This window comes from Sus scrofa, chromosome X, assembly GCF_054392235.1.
Source record: "Sus scrofa isolate SSC_HxYL_T2T_F1_AM1 chromosome X, Sscrofa_HxYL_maternal_Yorkshire_Landrace_v2.0, whole genome shotgun sequence".
In the NCBI taxonomy this organism is placed as follows: domain Eukaryota; kingdom Metazoa; phylum Chordata; class Mammalia; order Artiodactyla; family Suidae; genus Sus; species Sus scrofa.
The window spans coordinates 11,815,103-11,834,426 of NC_139401.1; the positions used below are offsets into that span (position 1 = coordinate 11,815,103).

At 47.0% G+C, this 19,324-nt stretch overlaps 1 protein-coding gene across 6 annotated transcripts in view; it reads right to left on the reverse strand.

Annotated features, from left to right (window-relative positions):
• The window catches only part of ARHGAP6 (Rho GTPase activating protein 6), a 530,728-nt gene that overhangs the window by 273,179 nt on the left and 238,225 nt on the right, over nucleotides 1–19,324 (reverse strand). Inside the window, exon 1 of one of the 6 annotated variants that reach the window (XM_021080046.2) lies at nucleotides 11,281–11,533. The exons of the other annotated variants lie outside the window; for them this stretch is intronic. Within the exon in view, the coding sequence (XP_020935705.1) occupies nucleotides 11,281–11,325 (45 nt within the window). The 5' untranslated portion in view covers nucleotides 11,326–11,533. Of the gene's footprint in view, nucleotides 1–11,280; nucleotides 11,534–19,324 lie in introns of those variants that run through there. 6 annotated transcript variants of the gene reach the window in all.

The following is a 19,324-nucleotide window of genomic DNA, read 5'->3' on the forward strand; positions in this document are numbered from 1 at the left end:
TGGATAAAGGGTACACAGGATCTCTTGATACTACTTTGGCAACTTCCTGTGAGTCTAGAATACAAAATGCAAAGTTTTTTAACATGGCATTTCAAAGGGGTCACGTCCAGCCAATGCCATTTTAACAGTCGACCACCATGCAGTGGTTCAAGCACCAAGACCTGCTGAAAGACAAGAGTTTGCGTGCCAGTCCCACCACTTACTAATGCGTGAGCTTTTTTTTTTGTTTTTGGTCTTTTTAGGGCCACACTTGCGACATATGGAGGTTCCCAGGCTAGGGGTCCAATCAGAGCTGTAGCGGCCAGCCTATGCCACCACCACAGCCATGCCAGATCCGAGCCATATCTGTGACCTACATCACAGCTCACAACGCTGGATCTTTAACCCCCTGAGCAAGGCCAGGGATCGATCCTGCATCCTCACGGATGCCAGTCATATTCCTTTCTGCTGAGCCACGACAGGAACTACTACTGCGTGACCTTGAAACACATCTAAACTCAGTACCATGGTTTCTGCATCTTAGAAATGGGAATGATAGTAGGACCTACCCTCACAGGGTTCTTTTAAGGATTAAATGAGATAATATATGTAATATGCCCAGGGCTCGTGAAAAGCCTTCAATCAATATTGGCTTTTATGATTAAGACTGTAAGTCAGCCTAAATATTTCTAAGAGCTCCAGGTTACAGATTAATTTTGCTGACGTTTAAACACCTACTAAGCGTCAGGCACAGGCTTCCTGTGATCAAGGACACTGAGTCCAAATCTGGCCTCTGCCCCTCTGGAGTTCTCAGTTCTGCAATGACCACAGTCTTCTGAAGATGTTAAGTGCACGCAAGATGGAAGTTATGAAAGTGCATACACAGGGGCCTCAAGGAGGAACCAGCTTAAGAATGAGAGGCACTTTTCTGCAGTCAAGGTTAAAATGGGAGTTTGCTCTCTGCTCAGCTCACTGCAGGACCGGGTGGTTGACCTTTTCCGACAGAGATAAATGAGACAAGAGCACGGGCGAACCCATTTGTGTTGATGTGTAACGTCAAGGGTTAAAACTCTTTACCCGCCAACCAGGAAAAGCTACTCCAGGTCTTCCTTTACCATTGTTTGGAAAATAAATTACATTAGCCTCTCCAAAGGAGCTAAGGAGGGGAAAAAAAATCTATTAACCTATTATAGTTTAAATTTGTATAAATACATTAAGATCAAGGCATTTCTGAATTAAGCCTGGAGCTTCTCAGTATTAAATGACCATATATATCATAATAATTCATGAAGAGGAAGCACTTTAACAGGCATGTGGTGTGAATATTCTTAAGACATGCACATCATGTAGAGATGGAGTTGGCATGACACATTAGGAGTTTAAATGTAGTAATGAACCCACAGGGGAGAGGAAAGAGACGTTCTAAGCCATGTGGGAGTCCTCTAATACGCAGAAATTGAGGGTCTTTCATAATGTAATTAAATCCCAAACAAGACTCAAAGTGCATAGGATGAACTCTCTGGTTGCCAACTCTCCCCTGCTTCTGCCAAAACAACACAAAAATCTCTGCCCTTCTCGGTGTTGATCTGTCCCCTTTGAGACTGAGCTCAATGGATTGCATCTCGATGGACTTGTTGGTTTTGGTACCCAGAAGGAGCTGAGGGAGCAGGAAGACCAAGAGGTCAGGGTATTTGCCTATGGCCCCGCTCCATCCCTGCTTCTCCATATTTTGCCCTTGCTGCCATCCTCGCTGGCGATAGTTCCAGGGTCCCTTCCAGCCCAGGCTGGAAGTCACAGGGCTCTGGTACTATGGGTCCCTCCCTGTGCCCATGTGCTACCAGCTGCCCTGTTGCGAATTGCTGTGCATCTCACCATCCCCTTGTTGACGTTGATTCTCTTAAACCTGTTGACCATCACTGATAGTTTAACAGTTCATTCCTTAAGTTAAGCCTTTCTTTCTTTTTCTTTGGAGCGTGCCCTCTGCTTCCGGCCGCATCCTCATGGATGCCATGCCCTTCTCTGTGAGTCAGGAGTTAAGGTATGAGAATACCTCATCTTTTGAGGTCAAAGTTAAGACTGTGTCTTACATTTTGCTTAGAACATCAAAATGACATCATAATGGGACTGTTATAGGTCATGTGCACAGACACTTATAGACATAATATTATGTGTTGCCATTTTCAAATTCCTCCAGAAAACTGGACGTTCCATTTTCTCGCTAAATTCTCATTACTCTGTGGACCAAATTACAACAGCACCACCAAGTAAGGAATTTAGAACGACGTCAGAGTCCTGTTCGTGATGGGTGGCACCCACCTGGCACAGGTTGCTCAGCAAATGCAAGCCTGAGGTGTTCCACACACGAATGAGAGATTTTAAGCCTCTGTGTTTCACTTAAACAGACCTATGTCTTTCTTGACCAGAGATTTCAGTCAGCTACAGAAAGGGGGCATTCAAAAACATGGGTTTTCTTTATTTTGTATGGGACGTATACTTGATTCACAATGTTGTGCCAATTTCTGCCATCCAGCAAAGTGACTCAGTCATTCACGTGTGTACATTCTTTTTTAATATTCTTTGCCATCATGGTCTATCCCAGGAGATTGGATATAGTTCCCTGTGCTGGACAGTAGGACCTCATTGCTTATCTATTCTGAAAGCCAGAGTTTGCATCTACTAACCCCAAACCCCCCGTCCATCCCACTCTCATTGCTTATCTATTCTGAAAGCCAGAATTTGCACCTACTAACCCCAAACCCTCCGTCCATCCCACTCTCCGGCCCCGCCCCCTTGGCAACCACAAGTCTGTTCTCTATGTTCTGTGACTCTGTTTCTGTTTTGTAGGTAGGTTCATTCGTGTCATATTTTAGATTCCACATATAAGCGGTATCATATGCTATTTGCCTTTCTCTTTCTTACTTCGCTTGGAATATTAATCTCTAGTTGCATCCATGCTGCTGCAAATGGCATTATTTCATTCTTTTAAAAACTGAGTAGTATTCCACTGCACATATATACCGCATCTTCTTAAGCCACGCATTTGTTGGTGGACAATTACGTTGTTTTCATGCCTTGGCTATTGTGAATAGTCCTGCTATGAACAAAGGGGTGCATGTATACTTTTTTTTTTCATTTTTAAAAAGCTTTATTGAAGTAGAGTTGATTTATAATGTTGTGACAATTTCTGCTGTACGACAAAGTGATTCAGTTATACATGTACACACACTCATTCTTTTTCAGATTCTTTTCCCATATAGACGATTACTGAATATTGGTAGAGTTCCCTGTGCTATACAGCACGTTCCCACTGACCAACCACCCCATATACCACAGTGTGCACATGCCAACCCTAACCCTAACCCTAACCCTAACCCTAACCCTAACCCAGAGCATGGAGCTTTTCGAATTATAGTTTTGTCTGGATAGATGCCTGGAGTGGAATTGCTGGATCAAATGGTAGTTCTATATTTAGAACTGAGGTACCTCCATACTGTCTTCCAAAGTGGTCGCACCAATTTACATTCCCACCGGAAGGGTAGGAGGGTTCCCTTTTCTCCACACCCTCTCCAGCATTTGTTTTTCGTAGACTCATTAATGATGGCCATTCTGACCAGTGTGAGGTGGCACCTCCTTGTAGTTTTAATTTGCATTTCTCTATTAATTAGTGATGTTGAGCATCTTTTCATGTGCCTACCGGCCATTCATATGCCTTCTTTGAAGAAATGTCTATGTAGGTCTTCTGCCCATTTTTCAGTGGGGTTGTTTGTTTGTTTGTTGCTGTTGAGTTGTATGAATTATTTGCATATTTTGGAGATTAAGCCCTGTCAGTTGCATCATTTGCAACTCTTTTCTCCCATTCTGTCTTTTCATTTCATTTATGGTGCAAGAGTCTGTAAGTTTGACTAGGTCCCATTTGTTTATTTTTGTTTTTATTTTTACTGCCTTGAGCCAAAAAAAAAAATTTTTTTTAAGTTTATTCTTCTGAAAATCTTTTGCTGTTTCTATGGCAAATTTTCCCCTAAGCCATGACTTCAAATTCTTCTGAAAACTTCATCTCAGAAATCTAATTTACTTGGCACTTCACACACTCAACTTTACTATAAAAATTTAACTGAGAAGAGTTCTAAGAATGTGTCAAATAACTAAAGAAACAGGGAGAAAATCCTGACTAATTTCCACTTCAAAGGGTCATGACGTCTTTCAGGGAAAGAGCCCTTGGTAACACTGATCATATTTGAGTGAACAAAGTAGTCTTATATTTTGTGTATAACTTATCCAAACTGAGATATATCCCATATCCACATCCAAGCAGTCACCATAAAGACAGAAAAAGCAGTACCGTAGAAGGATGGGTGGCAGCCCTTATTGTTTCATTTGATCTCTTTAAGTTTTAAGCGTTCAGAAAGTATTTAAGAATAAAAGAAATCAGCATAGTTGATCTTTTGAAAATAAGAGTGGAGCTAGAAAATCTGAGAAGGTACAGTAAAAGCTACTAAATTAACCGTATTTGTAATCGCTGCTGATGGTCTGAAATTTTGCAAGCATCTAAGACCTTTATATCACCCCATCATTTCCAGAGCTTACGATGTAGAACAGGTCACGCTAATTAACATCCACTAATAGAGCCAGGACTTGAGAAAGGACCCCACAATCCTTGCCAGTGGCAGACGAGATAGACCACAGATACACCTGCCACCCTGGGCTACTTGGAGACTTTTGACCAGGATGACAGCGAGAGAGAAGAGCTAGGAGAAGCTGTCTTCCTCCTCCTCCCTTTTGCTTTTCTTTCAGAGCCTTTACCTGTTCCTCAGAGCAGGCCAGAACACACTGCATCCTCAGTGAGTAATTGCTGGACAGATGCGGGTCCTAGCTCCTTATTCACATACAGTCTCAGATCCAACATCCCAGCATGCAGGCTCTCCGAGAAACCCTTCATTGCCTAGTTTGGAGATGATGATTCTTAATTTTCAACCCAGGACTATCAGATTTAATGAAGTGGTATTCCAGCTAAGTCAGAACGGAGGTAGTGCATTTAGATAAGGCTGTTCAAGAAGTCAGCTGAAGTCTCACACAGGAGAGAAGACAGGAAACATTAAAAAAACAAGGTCCAAGATTCCAAAGGGCACAGCATCAAGGAGGGAAGAAGTAAGAAGCCCAAGGCAATGAGGTTTCAGAAGGGCCCCCATCACCCTTCCCAGAATAATCGCCCCCCCCCCCCCGCCCCGGTGTGAAACATGCTCTTCGTAACCATGACTCACATCTGGAGCAGGTGACTCACATTTTGTCCATCGCTGAAGCCACAGGGAAATATATCTAATTCACTTTACAGAGCCCTACACAAAATGAATCTCAAAAACAGCAAAGACTTTGACGTCTGCAGAGACACAGCTAGGTCAAGGTTTCTCAGTCTCAGCACCGTGCACATTTGGGCTGGACCATTCTTTATTAGGTTGTGCTGTGCACTGTCGGATGTTGTGCAGCTTCTCAGGTCTCTACCTACTAGATGCCAGTAGAACACCTTGCCAGTTGTGACAACCAACAACACCTCCAGACATTTCCCAGTGTCCCACTGGCTTAGAGTACCTAGAAAATGGATGCTGAGGGACATATGGCCAGACCACGCTATGTCGAGGAAGCATATTCCTAAGCTCGTATCCTTAGTGGGTGCTGTTGAAATGAATGCTAGGTCATGCAACAAAAGACCTTTCTGAAAACTTGTAACCTATTACCTCAGGGTCACCTCAGGCGAAGTGCTGGATTGAACTCTCTGGACCCACTTTGCTGCTGAATCTTAGACTTGGGAGAGGCTTCTTGAACAGTAAATCACCACGTAAATCAACTGGTAGTGTTCAAACACGGCTGACATCAGAATCACCTCCAATAATATCACAACCAAGGTGAGACTCAAGTGTATCTGGTGCTGGCTTAGTACAATGGGGGGGACAGGAAAAGTAAATAATACAAGTTTATTATCAGAAAGGACTAGGGAAAGGGTAGTACTTATATTCCTATGATTGACAGATATCTCTGCTATGCAACAGCCAACACGGATCCAATACGTTATCAACTAACAGTGGCGCTTAAGAAGTGTTTTGAAGGATGGGAGATGTGGCCTCCTAAGACGATGAGAGTTCCAGACCAAAGAGGCCACATTCAGGGAAAACTGAGCGCAGCCAAAAAAGAAAGCATGTTGGGAAGTGGGTGGGGGTGCGTGAGGAGGGTCGAAAAAGTATCCAAGATTAGTAGGAGTGTTGATGAAGGTGATGCCATCATCTCTGACTTATTTGCAACTTGAGAAATGTTGGCTTCTGTGGGGAGACAAATGACAAGCAAGAGTGTTATAAAAGTGCATTCCGGGCCATGCAGCAGGGCAGCACAAGTTCCGCTGAATTTCCTAAGATGTCTGTCTACACAGGCAGTGCTGACGAGTGATAACTGATTCCTATCAGCTTGGTTTGCAACGGTGCCCAGTTCTGGGTGTCTTCGGAATTACCAAAGAATATCCTGTAATCAACACTGCTGGACTATTAAGTGGGCTGAACGACTTTAAAGTCTTCCAAAATCCGAGGTTCACAGACAGCAAAGTTGGAAGCATCCATATTAAGACCTTAACTGATTTGGGTGAAGAAAGGCCCCCGTCAGGGCAGCTTAGCCCTTCTAGTGGGTTCCTGCGGAAGGGGTTAAGCAGAGCAGGGAAACAGTAGGCAAGTTAATGACGAGGCTGTGGTCAAGAGCACAGATTGTGAGGCAACTGCCCCAAGCAGGAAGTGACACCAGCAACCGAGGAGCTCAGAAGGAGACCAGTCCAAGGGACAAGAATGGCTGCATCTTGACAGCTGGACTCCACGGGCAGCAGTCCCAAATCAGAATCGAAGCCCCCTGCTTTTTGCCACACCTCAGTGAACAGAACACCCGTCACCCACCAGAGAGTTCCCTTAGCCAGCGGCAGGGTGAAATGTGCATGTTTCCCTCTCAGAGAAAGGGGTGACAATGAGTGTGTGCCTCCAGGGAGATGCTGGGGAGAAGAGCATTCATCAGCTGTTCCAAAATGCCTCTGATAATGCGTTCGAAAACTAACTCTCAGGGCAGTGATTCTACTGGAGAAATCTCTGTCTTTCATTGCATCGCTTGTCATGAGAGTAGACGTGTGTTACAAGATCTTGGTGGACTAGCACGGTTTGTAATATGCTCTTTGGGGTTTATGGGACAAAGCCTGTGGGGACTGCTGGGAAGAGGGCAGGTGCATGTTATCTTTAACGCAGGCTAAGTGACCTGACTTTAGGAGAGTCAACATAGGTGGGAGAACATCGTTAAAGCCATGATCACTGGAGCTGGAGTGACTCATCTGTCTACCCCCGGCACCTGTGCTGCATCCGAGGCTCTCTCTGTACCTCCGTGGGGGTCTCTCTCTGAAGTCCTGCATGTTCATCGAAGACTATACATAACACTCCTAACATTTACCATGTCTGTGCTTTCCCAATCTTACGACCCAGTAACTGTCACATCCTCTTAAAAACATACATGAAAATCAGATAGACTGGGGGGGGAGGGGTCTCAAGCAGGAGCAATTGTGCCCTTCAGGGGACATGTGGCACTGTCTGGAAATATATTTGGTTATCACGGTTGGGTGTGGGGTAGGGCTATGGTGCCGGCGTCTAGGGTGTAGAGGTCAAGGGTCCTGCGGGACATCGTACGGTGCACAGGCCAGCCCCACAGCAGAGAACCACTGTGCTCAAAACACTCCTTTGGCTGAGGCTGAGAAACCCTGAGAAAGACATAAAGAGATGGCTCTGAACTTAATGCATATTTAAATTGGGGGTTTTGTCTACACCAGTCCAATTAAGGAGCTCTTTGACCATGTAACACAACAGTATGGCTGGTTACACTAAGTTGCTGAAGGGACAATATTTGATTGTTGGTTTATTATGGTGCCCAAAGAGGAAGCGGGGAGGATAATTCAGCTCATCTACGTCAATTGTCTAGATGAGGCAGGTGAGCTCTGTGGCGTCAGGACCCCTGGATGAAGCTCCCTGTTCTGTCACCCACTACACCTGTGCCACCTTGATCTTTGGCCCTCTAAGCTTGGGCTTCTTCAGCTACAAAACAGAAAGCCTAGCTAACCCACCAGCTGGATCTGAAGCTGCAATTGATACAGACTGTGTCCAAACACTTTGCCGCTGGTATAAGACAATAAATAATAATGAGAAACTGCATTTTCCCAGAAGGGCTGCCAGGAAATCGTTGATTTGTGCCTGTTATCCGTGACCCTCATCCTCCAGCACCTCCATAACCCATCCCAACGCAGACGGGTTGGTTCAGTGCCCTAAGCATCTTTCCAATGTGCTGACTGCTCTCAATTTCCAGTCGAGCTCAAGCGCAGGTCATCTCCTCCCATCTCTCCCTGGCCCAGATGCCCTGATGCACTCTGGCTCCTCTCCACCCCCAACTCCATCCTGGGGCCAGAGCAGGATTTTCAAAATGCAAATCGGATCAAGTCACCAAAAGGCGTCAAGGATGACACCCAGCTGGAAGGATGGAGTCGCCATAAATTCCATGTGGGAAAACCGTGGGAGGAAAAGGTCGGGAGGAAAAAACATTAGCTGCTAACACACATTTTTGTTACGATGATAAAACAAGGAGAGAGTTGTGCTCTACTTCAGGAGAGTGTTCACTGATTATATAAATGCAGGATGCTCTTATCCACTTCGGTGTTTGTATGTCTCTCTTTGTGACCATTAGGGCCATTTAAAAAGATGAGCGAAGAGTTCAAAGCCACTCTTAACATTTTCACTATTTAATCATCTTTGGGAAAGTGACCGAATAGCTGGCACCCAACAGGCACTCAACAAATGCTGGATGAACAAATAAAATGTGAGCCACTGATTTCTTCTAAGTAGCCTGACTTTGGACAAATGAGAAAAGCACTGAAGGAAGATATTACATACTTGGCCCCAGATTATATGTCAGAGGAGGTAAGAGGTGCTGAGGACATGTGAAGGCTAATTCTTTTCCACGAAGATTCAGACCGAGAGAGCGGCCAGGACTCCAGGACGATACGCAGTGGGGCAAGACGACATTGAGCGAAAGAAGTGGAATATTTATGCTCAAAGGCCAAACGAGCTCTTGGAATTATCTAAACCCACGTGGGGGAAGCAGATGAAGAGGGATAGATCTTAAGCCATACAGGGTTATGTCAATATGAAAAACAATGGGTCACACTTAATAAAGAACATTCTTTTGACTTGGGACTGATAGAGCACTGCTGAATGCTGCTGCTTTATCATTCCAAAGTATGCAGAGGAAACTTCAGAGGACCTGGGTAACTTCTTGCAACCTGAGAGCCAACACATTCCGTCTGGAATCTTCCCTTTAATAGTCTTAAATCAGAAACTATGGATGTGGTGGGCTGTGCCATAATAAAGGGCTATTTCACCAGCGAATCCTCAGCCTGCTAGAGGAGACATTAACATCAGCTTGGCTAAAAGTTTATGGTCTTAGGAGAATGAGCAAGCTGATTGAAAATAACTGCTCAATTGTTTTGTGATGCATCGGCTGTATCATCTGCATAAGTGAGGCTAGGGTCCAAGGTACAATGAATAGACTTTTTTTTTTTTTAAGGAGCCAGTTCTCACCTTTCCTCCCCCCCCCCCCCCGAAAATCACATTGACATCTCGGATGACAAATCAAAGAGCCCCAGCAGGCAGTTCAAAATCTGCAAAAGGTAGTGGGGTGAGATGGCGATTGGGCACCAGGAGCGCAGACTAGATTCCTCACTGCAAAGAAACCTCTGCTGAAAGCGGGTTGCCCTTAGCACCGCTTTGAAAGGCAAATCACTGAGCCGCTGGTGCCTCCAAAAAAAAAAAAACAAGAGGCATTAGTAACTTACTGGTGTCTCACTTGGCATTTCTTTCAGGGCAAGGAACTCTAGCAAACCTAGAAAAAGAGCCGTCCTGGGTTCCTAGAATGAGCGTCTTGAGAAGGAATCTTCACGTTTTTCTAGTACCGGCCCCTTCGCTCTAGCGCAGCAAAGTGAAACTGCAGAAGTTCAAGGTTAGCCCAATGGCCCCCCAGAGGATCTAGGACCCCACTCTGCAGCCAAGGAACTAGTTGGGGCAGCTCCAGGACCTCCCCACCTACCACCCCAGTCCATCTCGACGACTCCTTCCTTGAAAAAAAATTGTTTTAACATGGAGAGTGCATTTTGGAAGATGCGAATTCCAGACAGATAACTGTCTCCGCCTGATTATAATTATTGATGATTCTTGTCTTAAGTGTCTGCCTGCTACTCTCCAGTTTTTAAAGTTGGCATTCAGCAGGTCCAATCTCGATAGTGCAAATCAGGCAAGGAAAACTCGGGAAAGTAGCAGATGACACAACGACTGCAGCGCCCCAGCTCAAAACGATACATCTTACAAAGAGGAATGTCCGAGGACTGGGGTAAACGAACACGGATGCCTGCCGGCTTCCTGGAGGCGGCACAGCTTTTAGAAGTAGTACTCATTGCTCAGAAACATCTATTTTCTTTCTACTTTTCTTTCTTACGCCTTTGCTCCTTCTCAAAAATAAACTCAATCTAGAATCTGGATTTGGTCGGTCGGTCATTACTCTTGAAAGCTTGCCTCCTTCTTTAAAGGAAAAACCCCGTGAGCTTTTTCTCTGGTGTCTCCTGCGGACCCCAGGGCCCGGCAGTGCATGGCATACAGGAGAATATTTGAGGCAACAGGGAGAAAGAAGAGAGGCCGCCGACAGAAGACCCCCTGGCACCTTCTTTGATTAATCAGATAATGTGCAACATCGGGGCCCGCTACAAACTCACAGGGAAATGCACGCCCCCTTTTCCAAGGACCAAACCCGCTGCGCCCCAGCGCGCCCTGCGGCATTTCTCGGGAGTCCACTGGCCACGGAGGCTGGGATCACCCAGCGGCTCTGCCTCCCGTTCAGTTCTATGTCGGTTTTTGCAGCGTCTCTGACCGAAGGTTGAGTGGCCCAACCTGGGCCCAGCCCCAGGAGCCCCACTTCTCAGCCCTGGCCAGCGAGGCGGCGGCAGGGTCCGGCCCTTGGCCGCGAACGCACTGACCTCTGCGCGGGGCAAAGGACCACGGCTCCGGGGTGGGGGGTCCCCTTCTAAGGGGCTCTCGAGTTTCTGAGCAGGTGACACTCGTGCACGCGGCACTCTCCACCCCACCCCACACACACCGATGACCTCTGGGGAGCTACGGATCCCTTCCACCCCGCTCGGTCCCCCTCCCAGGCCGGCCAAGTGGCGCCCCCTGTCGCCTCCGCGCGCCCCGGGACACTCACCGCGTAGTGCAGCTGCGGTTTCTCGCGGTACACCGGGTCCCCCATGTCGCCGCCGGGGAGGAGTGGCGGGCCCCCGGGCGCAGCCTAGGGTCGTGGCGCCTCTCCGGGGTCCCCCTATTTGACCGCCATCCTGGGGCGGACCCCGGACGCGAGCCCTGTTCCTTGCGCCCCAAGCGCGGTGCGAAGCGTCCCGGGCACCAGCGTCCCGCCGCGGAGCCGGCGGGGACACGGAGGAGGCGACGGCGAAGGGGAAGGAGGAGGAGGGGGTGGGGGGGAGGAGGGAGAGGCCGAGTCAGATTCGATGGGCGGGCGTTTAATTCCTTCCGCCCCTGGCGGGCCCCAGTCGCGATCGCCGCCGCCAGCTGTTGGGGGCCGGAGCGACCGAGTGCGCCCACGACAGGTGTCAGGGCGGCCGGCGCTCCTAACTCCTGCCACCCCGCCCCTGCCCAGGCCCAAGGGACCCTGGACACCGGCGCTGGGGCTGCTGAAGCCTTCAGTACCAGCGAGAGGGCGAGCTTGGGTTTCCAAGAAAGAGAGACTTCCACTAACTTTGAAGCCGGGGGGTGTGAGCCTGATGCCAAAAGACAATTCGGAACCGGTCGGCGAGGGTGGAGTTTCGGTCTCCGCAAAGCCTTCCTTTGCGAGAGTCTCAAGGGCGGGAACCCTAGGAGAGGGCAGGCCGGGGGGCAGGGGGGACTGCGGAGAAGAGGGAGGTGGGGCGGCATGCTGCCGGCCCGGCCGCGACGCTTTGGGCAAACTGAGTCCCAGAGGGCTTGCGGGACCTGCGTGTGTCTAGGAAATCCCACTGGAAGGGGGAGTTCTGGAAAATCTGCTGCAATTCTGCTGCAAGTGAGCACTAGCTTGGAGCGAGGCTGGGTCTGAGTGGGGGGTGGCAGGAGCTTGCTCAAAGCCCTCCTGTGTATGTCTCAACAAATCGGAGAACAACACAGCAAAGGACCTGGAAATTGAAGAAGAAACCTATACTATTTGCAAACGCTGTCAGATACACCAAATCAGTTTAGCACACACTGGAGATGCACAAGGCCACCTAACACTGGCCTCTGCTCTGCTCTCCGCCCCTGGACGCCTTCGCTTTAAGACATCATGGAGAGCACCGGGGCCCCTCCATGAGCCTCTCATAGGCTGAGTCCAGACCAAGGGAAGGTTTGGGCCCAGAGTAGAGATTCCCGATGCAGAGAAATCAATCAATCCAAGTCCAAGAGGGGCGGCTATCAAGTGGAAGATGGATTTGTGGGCGCCTTGTGTCAAATTCAAGGGTCTCACTGTATGGGAGTCCCTGGGTGGCCATCCACCTGCTGGGGGGGGGGGGCGCACTAGGAAAAGAGGATGGGACCCTTGCGTTTCACTGCTTACAATTCAGTGGGCTAACCACTCCCAGCAGAGAGTACATTAGAACACTTGGCAGCATAGTTTTGAACAGCATGGGAACGTGAAGCCAGGGCTAAAGGTATCCTAAGAATCTACCACTAGATACCATGACAGTTCCTCTCCCTGGAAAACTGTAAGACTATATCTAGTAAAACTGATCACATGCCGACCCTCTGACCCAGCAAATCCGCTCCTAGATGTATAGAGAAATGAGTGCCAATGACCTTCTCGTGTGCAAGGGTGTTCATAGTATCGTTAAGCAGAATCACCAAAATGAAAACAGCAGGTGCATGACGGGCCAACCGTGGCCCCTCCATACAGTGGCATACATACTGCTCAGCACGGAAAGGAAAATGGACTGATGGACATGACGATGTGGATTATTCTCGCAAATGCTGTGTCCAGAGAAAGAAATCAGACCCAAAAGAGGACCTACTGTCAGATTCCATTTATTTAATTCTGGAGCCGGAATTCACATGTTGGACTGAAATAGGCACATATGATCTATGGCGAGAGAAGCCAGAATCGTGATTACCAAGATGGGGAGGTGGTCCTGGCGGGGAAGGGGATACAAGGGAAGGTTTTCGGGTCCTGGAAAAGGTTGTATCCTGATCTGTAGGACAGCTACCCAAGAACACCCATATGTAAAAATTCACTGAGTGGTACAGTTCAGATGTGTGCAATTTACACCCTTCGCTGTGTGCATTTTGTACTGCAACAACACAAGGGCAAAAATAAATTCAAACTCAATCCCCTGCCCCAAACAGGAACTTCCCGCCAGAATGCTACTGTTTTAAGAGAAAGTCTTAAACAGTTTGCTCAAACTCTCCAGTTTCCTTCTCCTTATAGCCTGCCTTGCCCAGACCGCCTTTCCCTCTGCAAAGTGGGAGAAGAGAGCGAACCCGTTCACTTTGCAGGAGGACCCTCCTGCTCCCCGACATGTCCAGGCAGAGCTGGAAAAATGACACACTGAAGTCCCCTCTTCACTTGCATTCTGCTCTGCAGCTGAAAGCAACCTTCGGCGCTACATCAGCAGAGACCCTTAGAATAAGGCAGAGAACCAGCTCGGGCCTCGCCACGCCACACAGCAGCCTTCAGAAAAAGCAGCTGGAGCAGCCGAAGGAGGGCACGCGTACACAAATGCCCCGACTTGGGCACCTTTGCTTCCCCGTGCTCTATTTAGAAATAAGACCTCTCCAGCCCTACAACTTCTTTCTCTGTCATACCGGTCATGAAGCCCTCCAAACTCAAAATCCCTCTCCCTAGAACAACTATTTCATGATTAATATATATAAACCATTCGCGGTGGGTCTCTGGATTTAAAAGACCCTTAAATATATCCTTTGATCATTACCCTTGAGTATGTCACCTCCATGTTAAAACTGGGTCCTCTGAGATTTTGTTTGTTTGTATTCTGCCTTGGGAAAATTTAAGAAGTCACTAAATGGTATTACTGTAAGCCAAAAATAACCCATCATTCCCTCAGTGCGGGATGATTTCTGCCTGCTAGCTTATTTCTTGCTAAATCGTCACTGCTAAGTTGGAGTTAAATTTTCAAGGGCAATAGGGATTGTTTGTTTGTTTCTCTGCTTCAAAGGTTTGAGGAGATAGGACAAAGCATTTCAGAAAAAGAAATGATCAGTCCGGGCTGCAAGACTCTTGCGTTCACCTTGGAGTGAATCGCACATGTCTTCAGTTCTCATTCCATTTGTTCGAGTCTTGACAAGGGATCTAGAAGACGGCAGACCTCGAAGAGGCTTGCTACAGCTTAGACAGTTTGCTCATATGATATCACTTCTATGTGGACTCTAAAAAAGGATACAAATGAACCCACTTACAAAACAAAAAGAGACTCCCAGACACAGAAGACAAACTTGTGGGTACCGAAGGGAAAGAGGGAGAGGGATAATTTAGGAATTGGGGATTTTTTAAAAATTCGATTGGAATATAGTTGACTTACAATGTTGTGTTAGTTTCAGGTATAGAGCAAAGTGAATATATATATATATTCCATTACTTTTCCCAAATAGGTTATTACAAAATACGGAGTAGACTGCCCTGCGTTATACAGTAGGTTCTTGTTAACCATCTATTTTATACAGTAGGGTGTATATGTTATTCCCATGGTCAGGAATTGGAGATTAACAGGTATACACTACTATATATGAAAATAGATAAACAACCAGGACCCACTGCGTAGCACGGGGAATTTTAGTCAATATCTTGTACTAACGGGTGATGAAAAGAAACCGAAAAAGAATACACATATAAACTGAATCACAGTGCTGTCCACCTGAAACACTGTAAATCAACCATACTTCCATAAAAAAACTTAAACAATTTGAATTCCACACATATATTTATTCTATTTCACGGTATTTTTAAACACCGCTCTCATAAGAATTTCTTTTCTGCACATCTCTACGTCCAGGCATCCTTCACATGGTATTTAACGATTCACTTGTTTACTTATTCAGTAAATATTTTTAAGTGCATACAATTCGCAGGCATTGTTCTAGGTCAGTTCAACTCTGCATTAAATGGCAGGAGCTTTCAAGATTCAGGTTTGATCTTTTGGGGTAATGGAGAGAGACAATAAAACGTCCCTTCAGAGAAGGCTGAACTTCCTGTCACTCGCTGCTTAGATGAAGTGTCTGCTTGGCTCGAGTTCTCTCACGGTTAGTCATTTTTTTAAATAAATTTCTCTGGTGTTTCTACTTTTCCCCAGAGAGGATTCAAGACTAATCTTTAGGAGTTCCTCTACGAGCATCCCTTTATTTCTTTTTCTTTTTAGGGCCGCCCCCGCGGCATATGGAGGTTCCCAGGCTAGGGGTGGCATCGGAGCTGCAGCTGCCGGCCTGCACCACGTGCACAGCAAGGCCAGACCCGAGCTGTGTCTGCGACCTACACCACAGCTCGCGGCAGTGCCGAGCCTTAACCCCTGAGCAAGCTTAGGGATGGAACCCGCATCCACATGGATACTCGTCAGGTTCATAACCCACTGAGCCACAACGGGAACACCATCTGCCAGCATCCCTTTTAAGAAAACAACATGTCATGCTCACAGTGGCCCGTCCATGACTTCCTGCCCCCAAACATCACAGCCCTTCCAGAACAGAAGGCTGTCCCCGCCACCCCGGGCATTTAAATTAAAAGCCCAGTTTGCCTTTACTCGGCCCACCTATAAGCTGAGTTAATATTTTCCACATTTAGGGCCAACCCAAGGGTGATTACTTTTTTTTTTTTTTTTTTTGTCTTTTGTTGTTGTTGTTGTTGCTATCTCTTGGGCCGCTCCCGCGGCATATGGAGGTTCCCAGGCTAGGGGTTGAATCGGAGCTGTAGCCACCGGCCTACGCCAGAGCCACAGCAACGCGGGATCCGAGCCGCGTCTGCAACCTACACCACAGCCCACGGCCACGCCGGATCCTTAACCCACTGAGCAAGGGCAGGGACCGAACCCGCAACCTCATGGTTCCTAGTCGGATTCGTTAACCACTGCGCCACGATGGGAACTCCGTGATTACTTTTTTTAAGACCCATTTCACCTTAATCTGCGGAAGCAAATGCAGCTTGAGGCTTTAGGAGGCGCGAGGGCGCAGGTGAGAAGCAAAACCCGCCGAGATGAGAATGAGGCTCTTCACGCACACATGGCTCTGTCGCTGTGGACAAGAGTGGCTCGGGGAACCTCTTCCCCCAAACCCAGGGCCCACAGGCTTCCATCCTACGATCCTGCCAACCCCCCTCCAAGAAGATTTTCTGATTTTTGAAACAGAAATATTGACCATACACACGGTGCAGCTCCACGAATTACTGCACGGCACACACCCGCCTGGTCATCAGCAAGGTTAAGGGCGAGGACACTACCGCTAGTGTCCCTCAGCTGCCCTGTAACACCCTCCCCTCGGGCCAAGCCAGGGGCAGACACCGCCCTATCTTTTATGGGCTTCACGTACTCATTTCCCTTTGCTGTGGCTGTGGTTGTGTTTTTACATTTTTTAAATTATAGGTGATTACCAAGGTCGTGCCCATTTCTGCTGGAGAGCAAAGTGACCCAGTCTTTTACAGCAGGGTTTCTCCATGCCAGCTCCAAGGACACGTGGGGACTCACAATTTTCCACCCTCCCCAGGTTTATGGAGATATGATTGACATACAGCGTTGTGTGAGTTTAAGGTGTACGATGTGATAATGTGATACACATACATATTGTGAAATGATTACCACAACCAGATTAGTTAATACTTCCATGACTTCACACCGTGACCATTTGTGGGTGTGTGTGTGTGTGTGTGTGTGTGTGTGTGTGTGATGGTAACATTTAAGACATACCCTCTTAGTCACGTCCCAGCATGGCATACAGTATTGTTACCTACAGTTGCCGAGCTGGTCCTTGGATCTCCCAGAATTCATTCCTTTCCCACAACTGGAAGTTTGAACCCTTTGACCAGCGTGCTCCTCATGCCCCACTACCGGTCCCTGGGAGTGACCAAACTATTCGCTATTTCTGAGTTAAGATTTTCTACCTTTTAAAATTTTTTTTTTTCAGTTTTTAAAGTTGTATTGAAGTCGAGTTGCTTGACAAGGTGGTGACAATTTCTGCTGTACAACAAAGTGAGTTGGTTAGACATGGACACACAGCCATTCTTTTTCCAGATTCTTCAGCTTTTTTAGACACCACGTGGAAAAGCATACAGTTTGGAGTTCCTGGTGTGGCTCAACAGAAACGAATCTGACTAGTAGCCATGAGGATGTGGGTTCGATTCCTGGCCTCGCTCTGTGGGTTAAGGATCTGGCATTGCCATGAGCTGTGGTGTAGGTCGCAGAAACAGCTCAGATCCTGCGTGGCTCTGGCTGTGGTGTAGGCTGGCTCCAATTCGACCCCTAACCTGAGAACCTCCATATGCCATGGGTGCGGCTCTAAAAAGACAAAAATAAAATAAAATAAAATCATACAGTTTGTATTTCTCTGTCTGACTTATTTCACTTAGCATAATGCTCTCAGGGTCTATCCATACTGTCCCAAATGGTAGGATTTTTTTTTTTTATGGCTGAATAACATCCCGGTGTGTGTGTGTGTGTATGTGTGTGTGTGAGAACATATGTATAAACCATATTTTCTTTACCCATTCGGCCACAGGCGGCGCTTAGGTTGTTTCCATTTCTCAGTTATTATGCGTAGTGCTGCTCTGAACATGAGAGCGCAGATATCTCTTGCAGTTCCTGATTTCAGTTCTTTGGGAACAAGTGGGATTGCTGGATCATATGGTAGTTTTATTTTTAATTCTAATTTTCTTCGTTTCTTTTTTAATTTTATAATGATTCTTATTCTTTCCATTCTAGCTGGTTGACAGCTGCTGTCGATTTTCCACTGTACAGCAAGGTGACCCAGTCACACGTACATGTATACATGCTTAATTCTAATTTTCCATACTGTTTTCTATAGTATGGAAGACTGTACCAATTCCCATCCCCATCCCCAATAACAGTGTACAAGCATACTCTTTTACCCACATTCTTTTTTTTTTTTTCCTCTTTTCAGGGCCACACCCTCGGCATATGGAGGTTCCCAGGCTAGGGGTCGAGTTGGAGCTACAGCAGCCAGCCTACACCCCAGCCACAGCGACACCACATCTGAGCCTCATCTGCAACCTACACCACAGCTCACGGCAACGCCGGATCCTTAACCCACGGAGCCAGGCCAGGGATCGAACCATCAACCTCATGGTTCCTAATTGGATTTCTGCTGCGCCATGACAAGAACACCACTTTTTCCCCACATTCTTACCCATACTTGTTGTCTCTTGTCTTTTTGATACTAGATATCCTAACAGGTGTGAGGTGGTATCTCATCTTGGTTTTTATTTCCATTTCTCTGATGATCAGGGATGTTGGGTACCTTTTCAAATAGCTGTTGTCCAAGTGTATGCATGTCTTCTTTGAAAAAATGTCTATTCAGGTCTTTGCCCATTTTTCAATCAGAGAATTTGGGATTTTTTTGCTATTGAGTTGTATGAATTCCTTATGTGTTTTGGATCTTAACCCCCAATCACATATATGGTTTGCAAACTTTTTCTCCCATTCTTTAGAATGCGTTTTCATTTTGTTGCTTGTTTATCATGCTGTGCAGAAGCTTTTCAGTTTCATGAGGTTTTGCCCGTGCTGCTTGTGATGTTGGTGTCGTCATAATTCTGTGTGGCGGAGGCGGTCCCACGCATCATAGGATGTTTAGCAGCATCCCTGACATGTACCCACTGGATGCAAGCATTACTGCCCTCTCCCAAGCGTGACAACCAAAGCTACCTCCAGACACTGACAAATGTCCCCTGGGGGTGGGGAGGCCCAATCACCGCATTTGAGAACCACTGCTTTTTAGGAAGTCGTGTATCCACAAATCTCGGACCTTCGCGTGGCCTGCTTTCTAACGTTATATAAATGGATTCATAACTATGGTTTTGTTACTCCTGGCTTCTTTCTCTCAGCATGTTTCGAAGGTTCTTCCATGTTGTCATATGCAGCTGCAGCTGGTTCATTCCCATTGCTGTCTAGTATTCCGTCGGATGTGTTTACCCATATTTATCTTTTCAACTGCTGGTGGACATCTGTGTCCTTTCCACTTCGGGACTACTGAAAACCAGACTGCTTGAACATCATTCTACA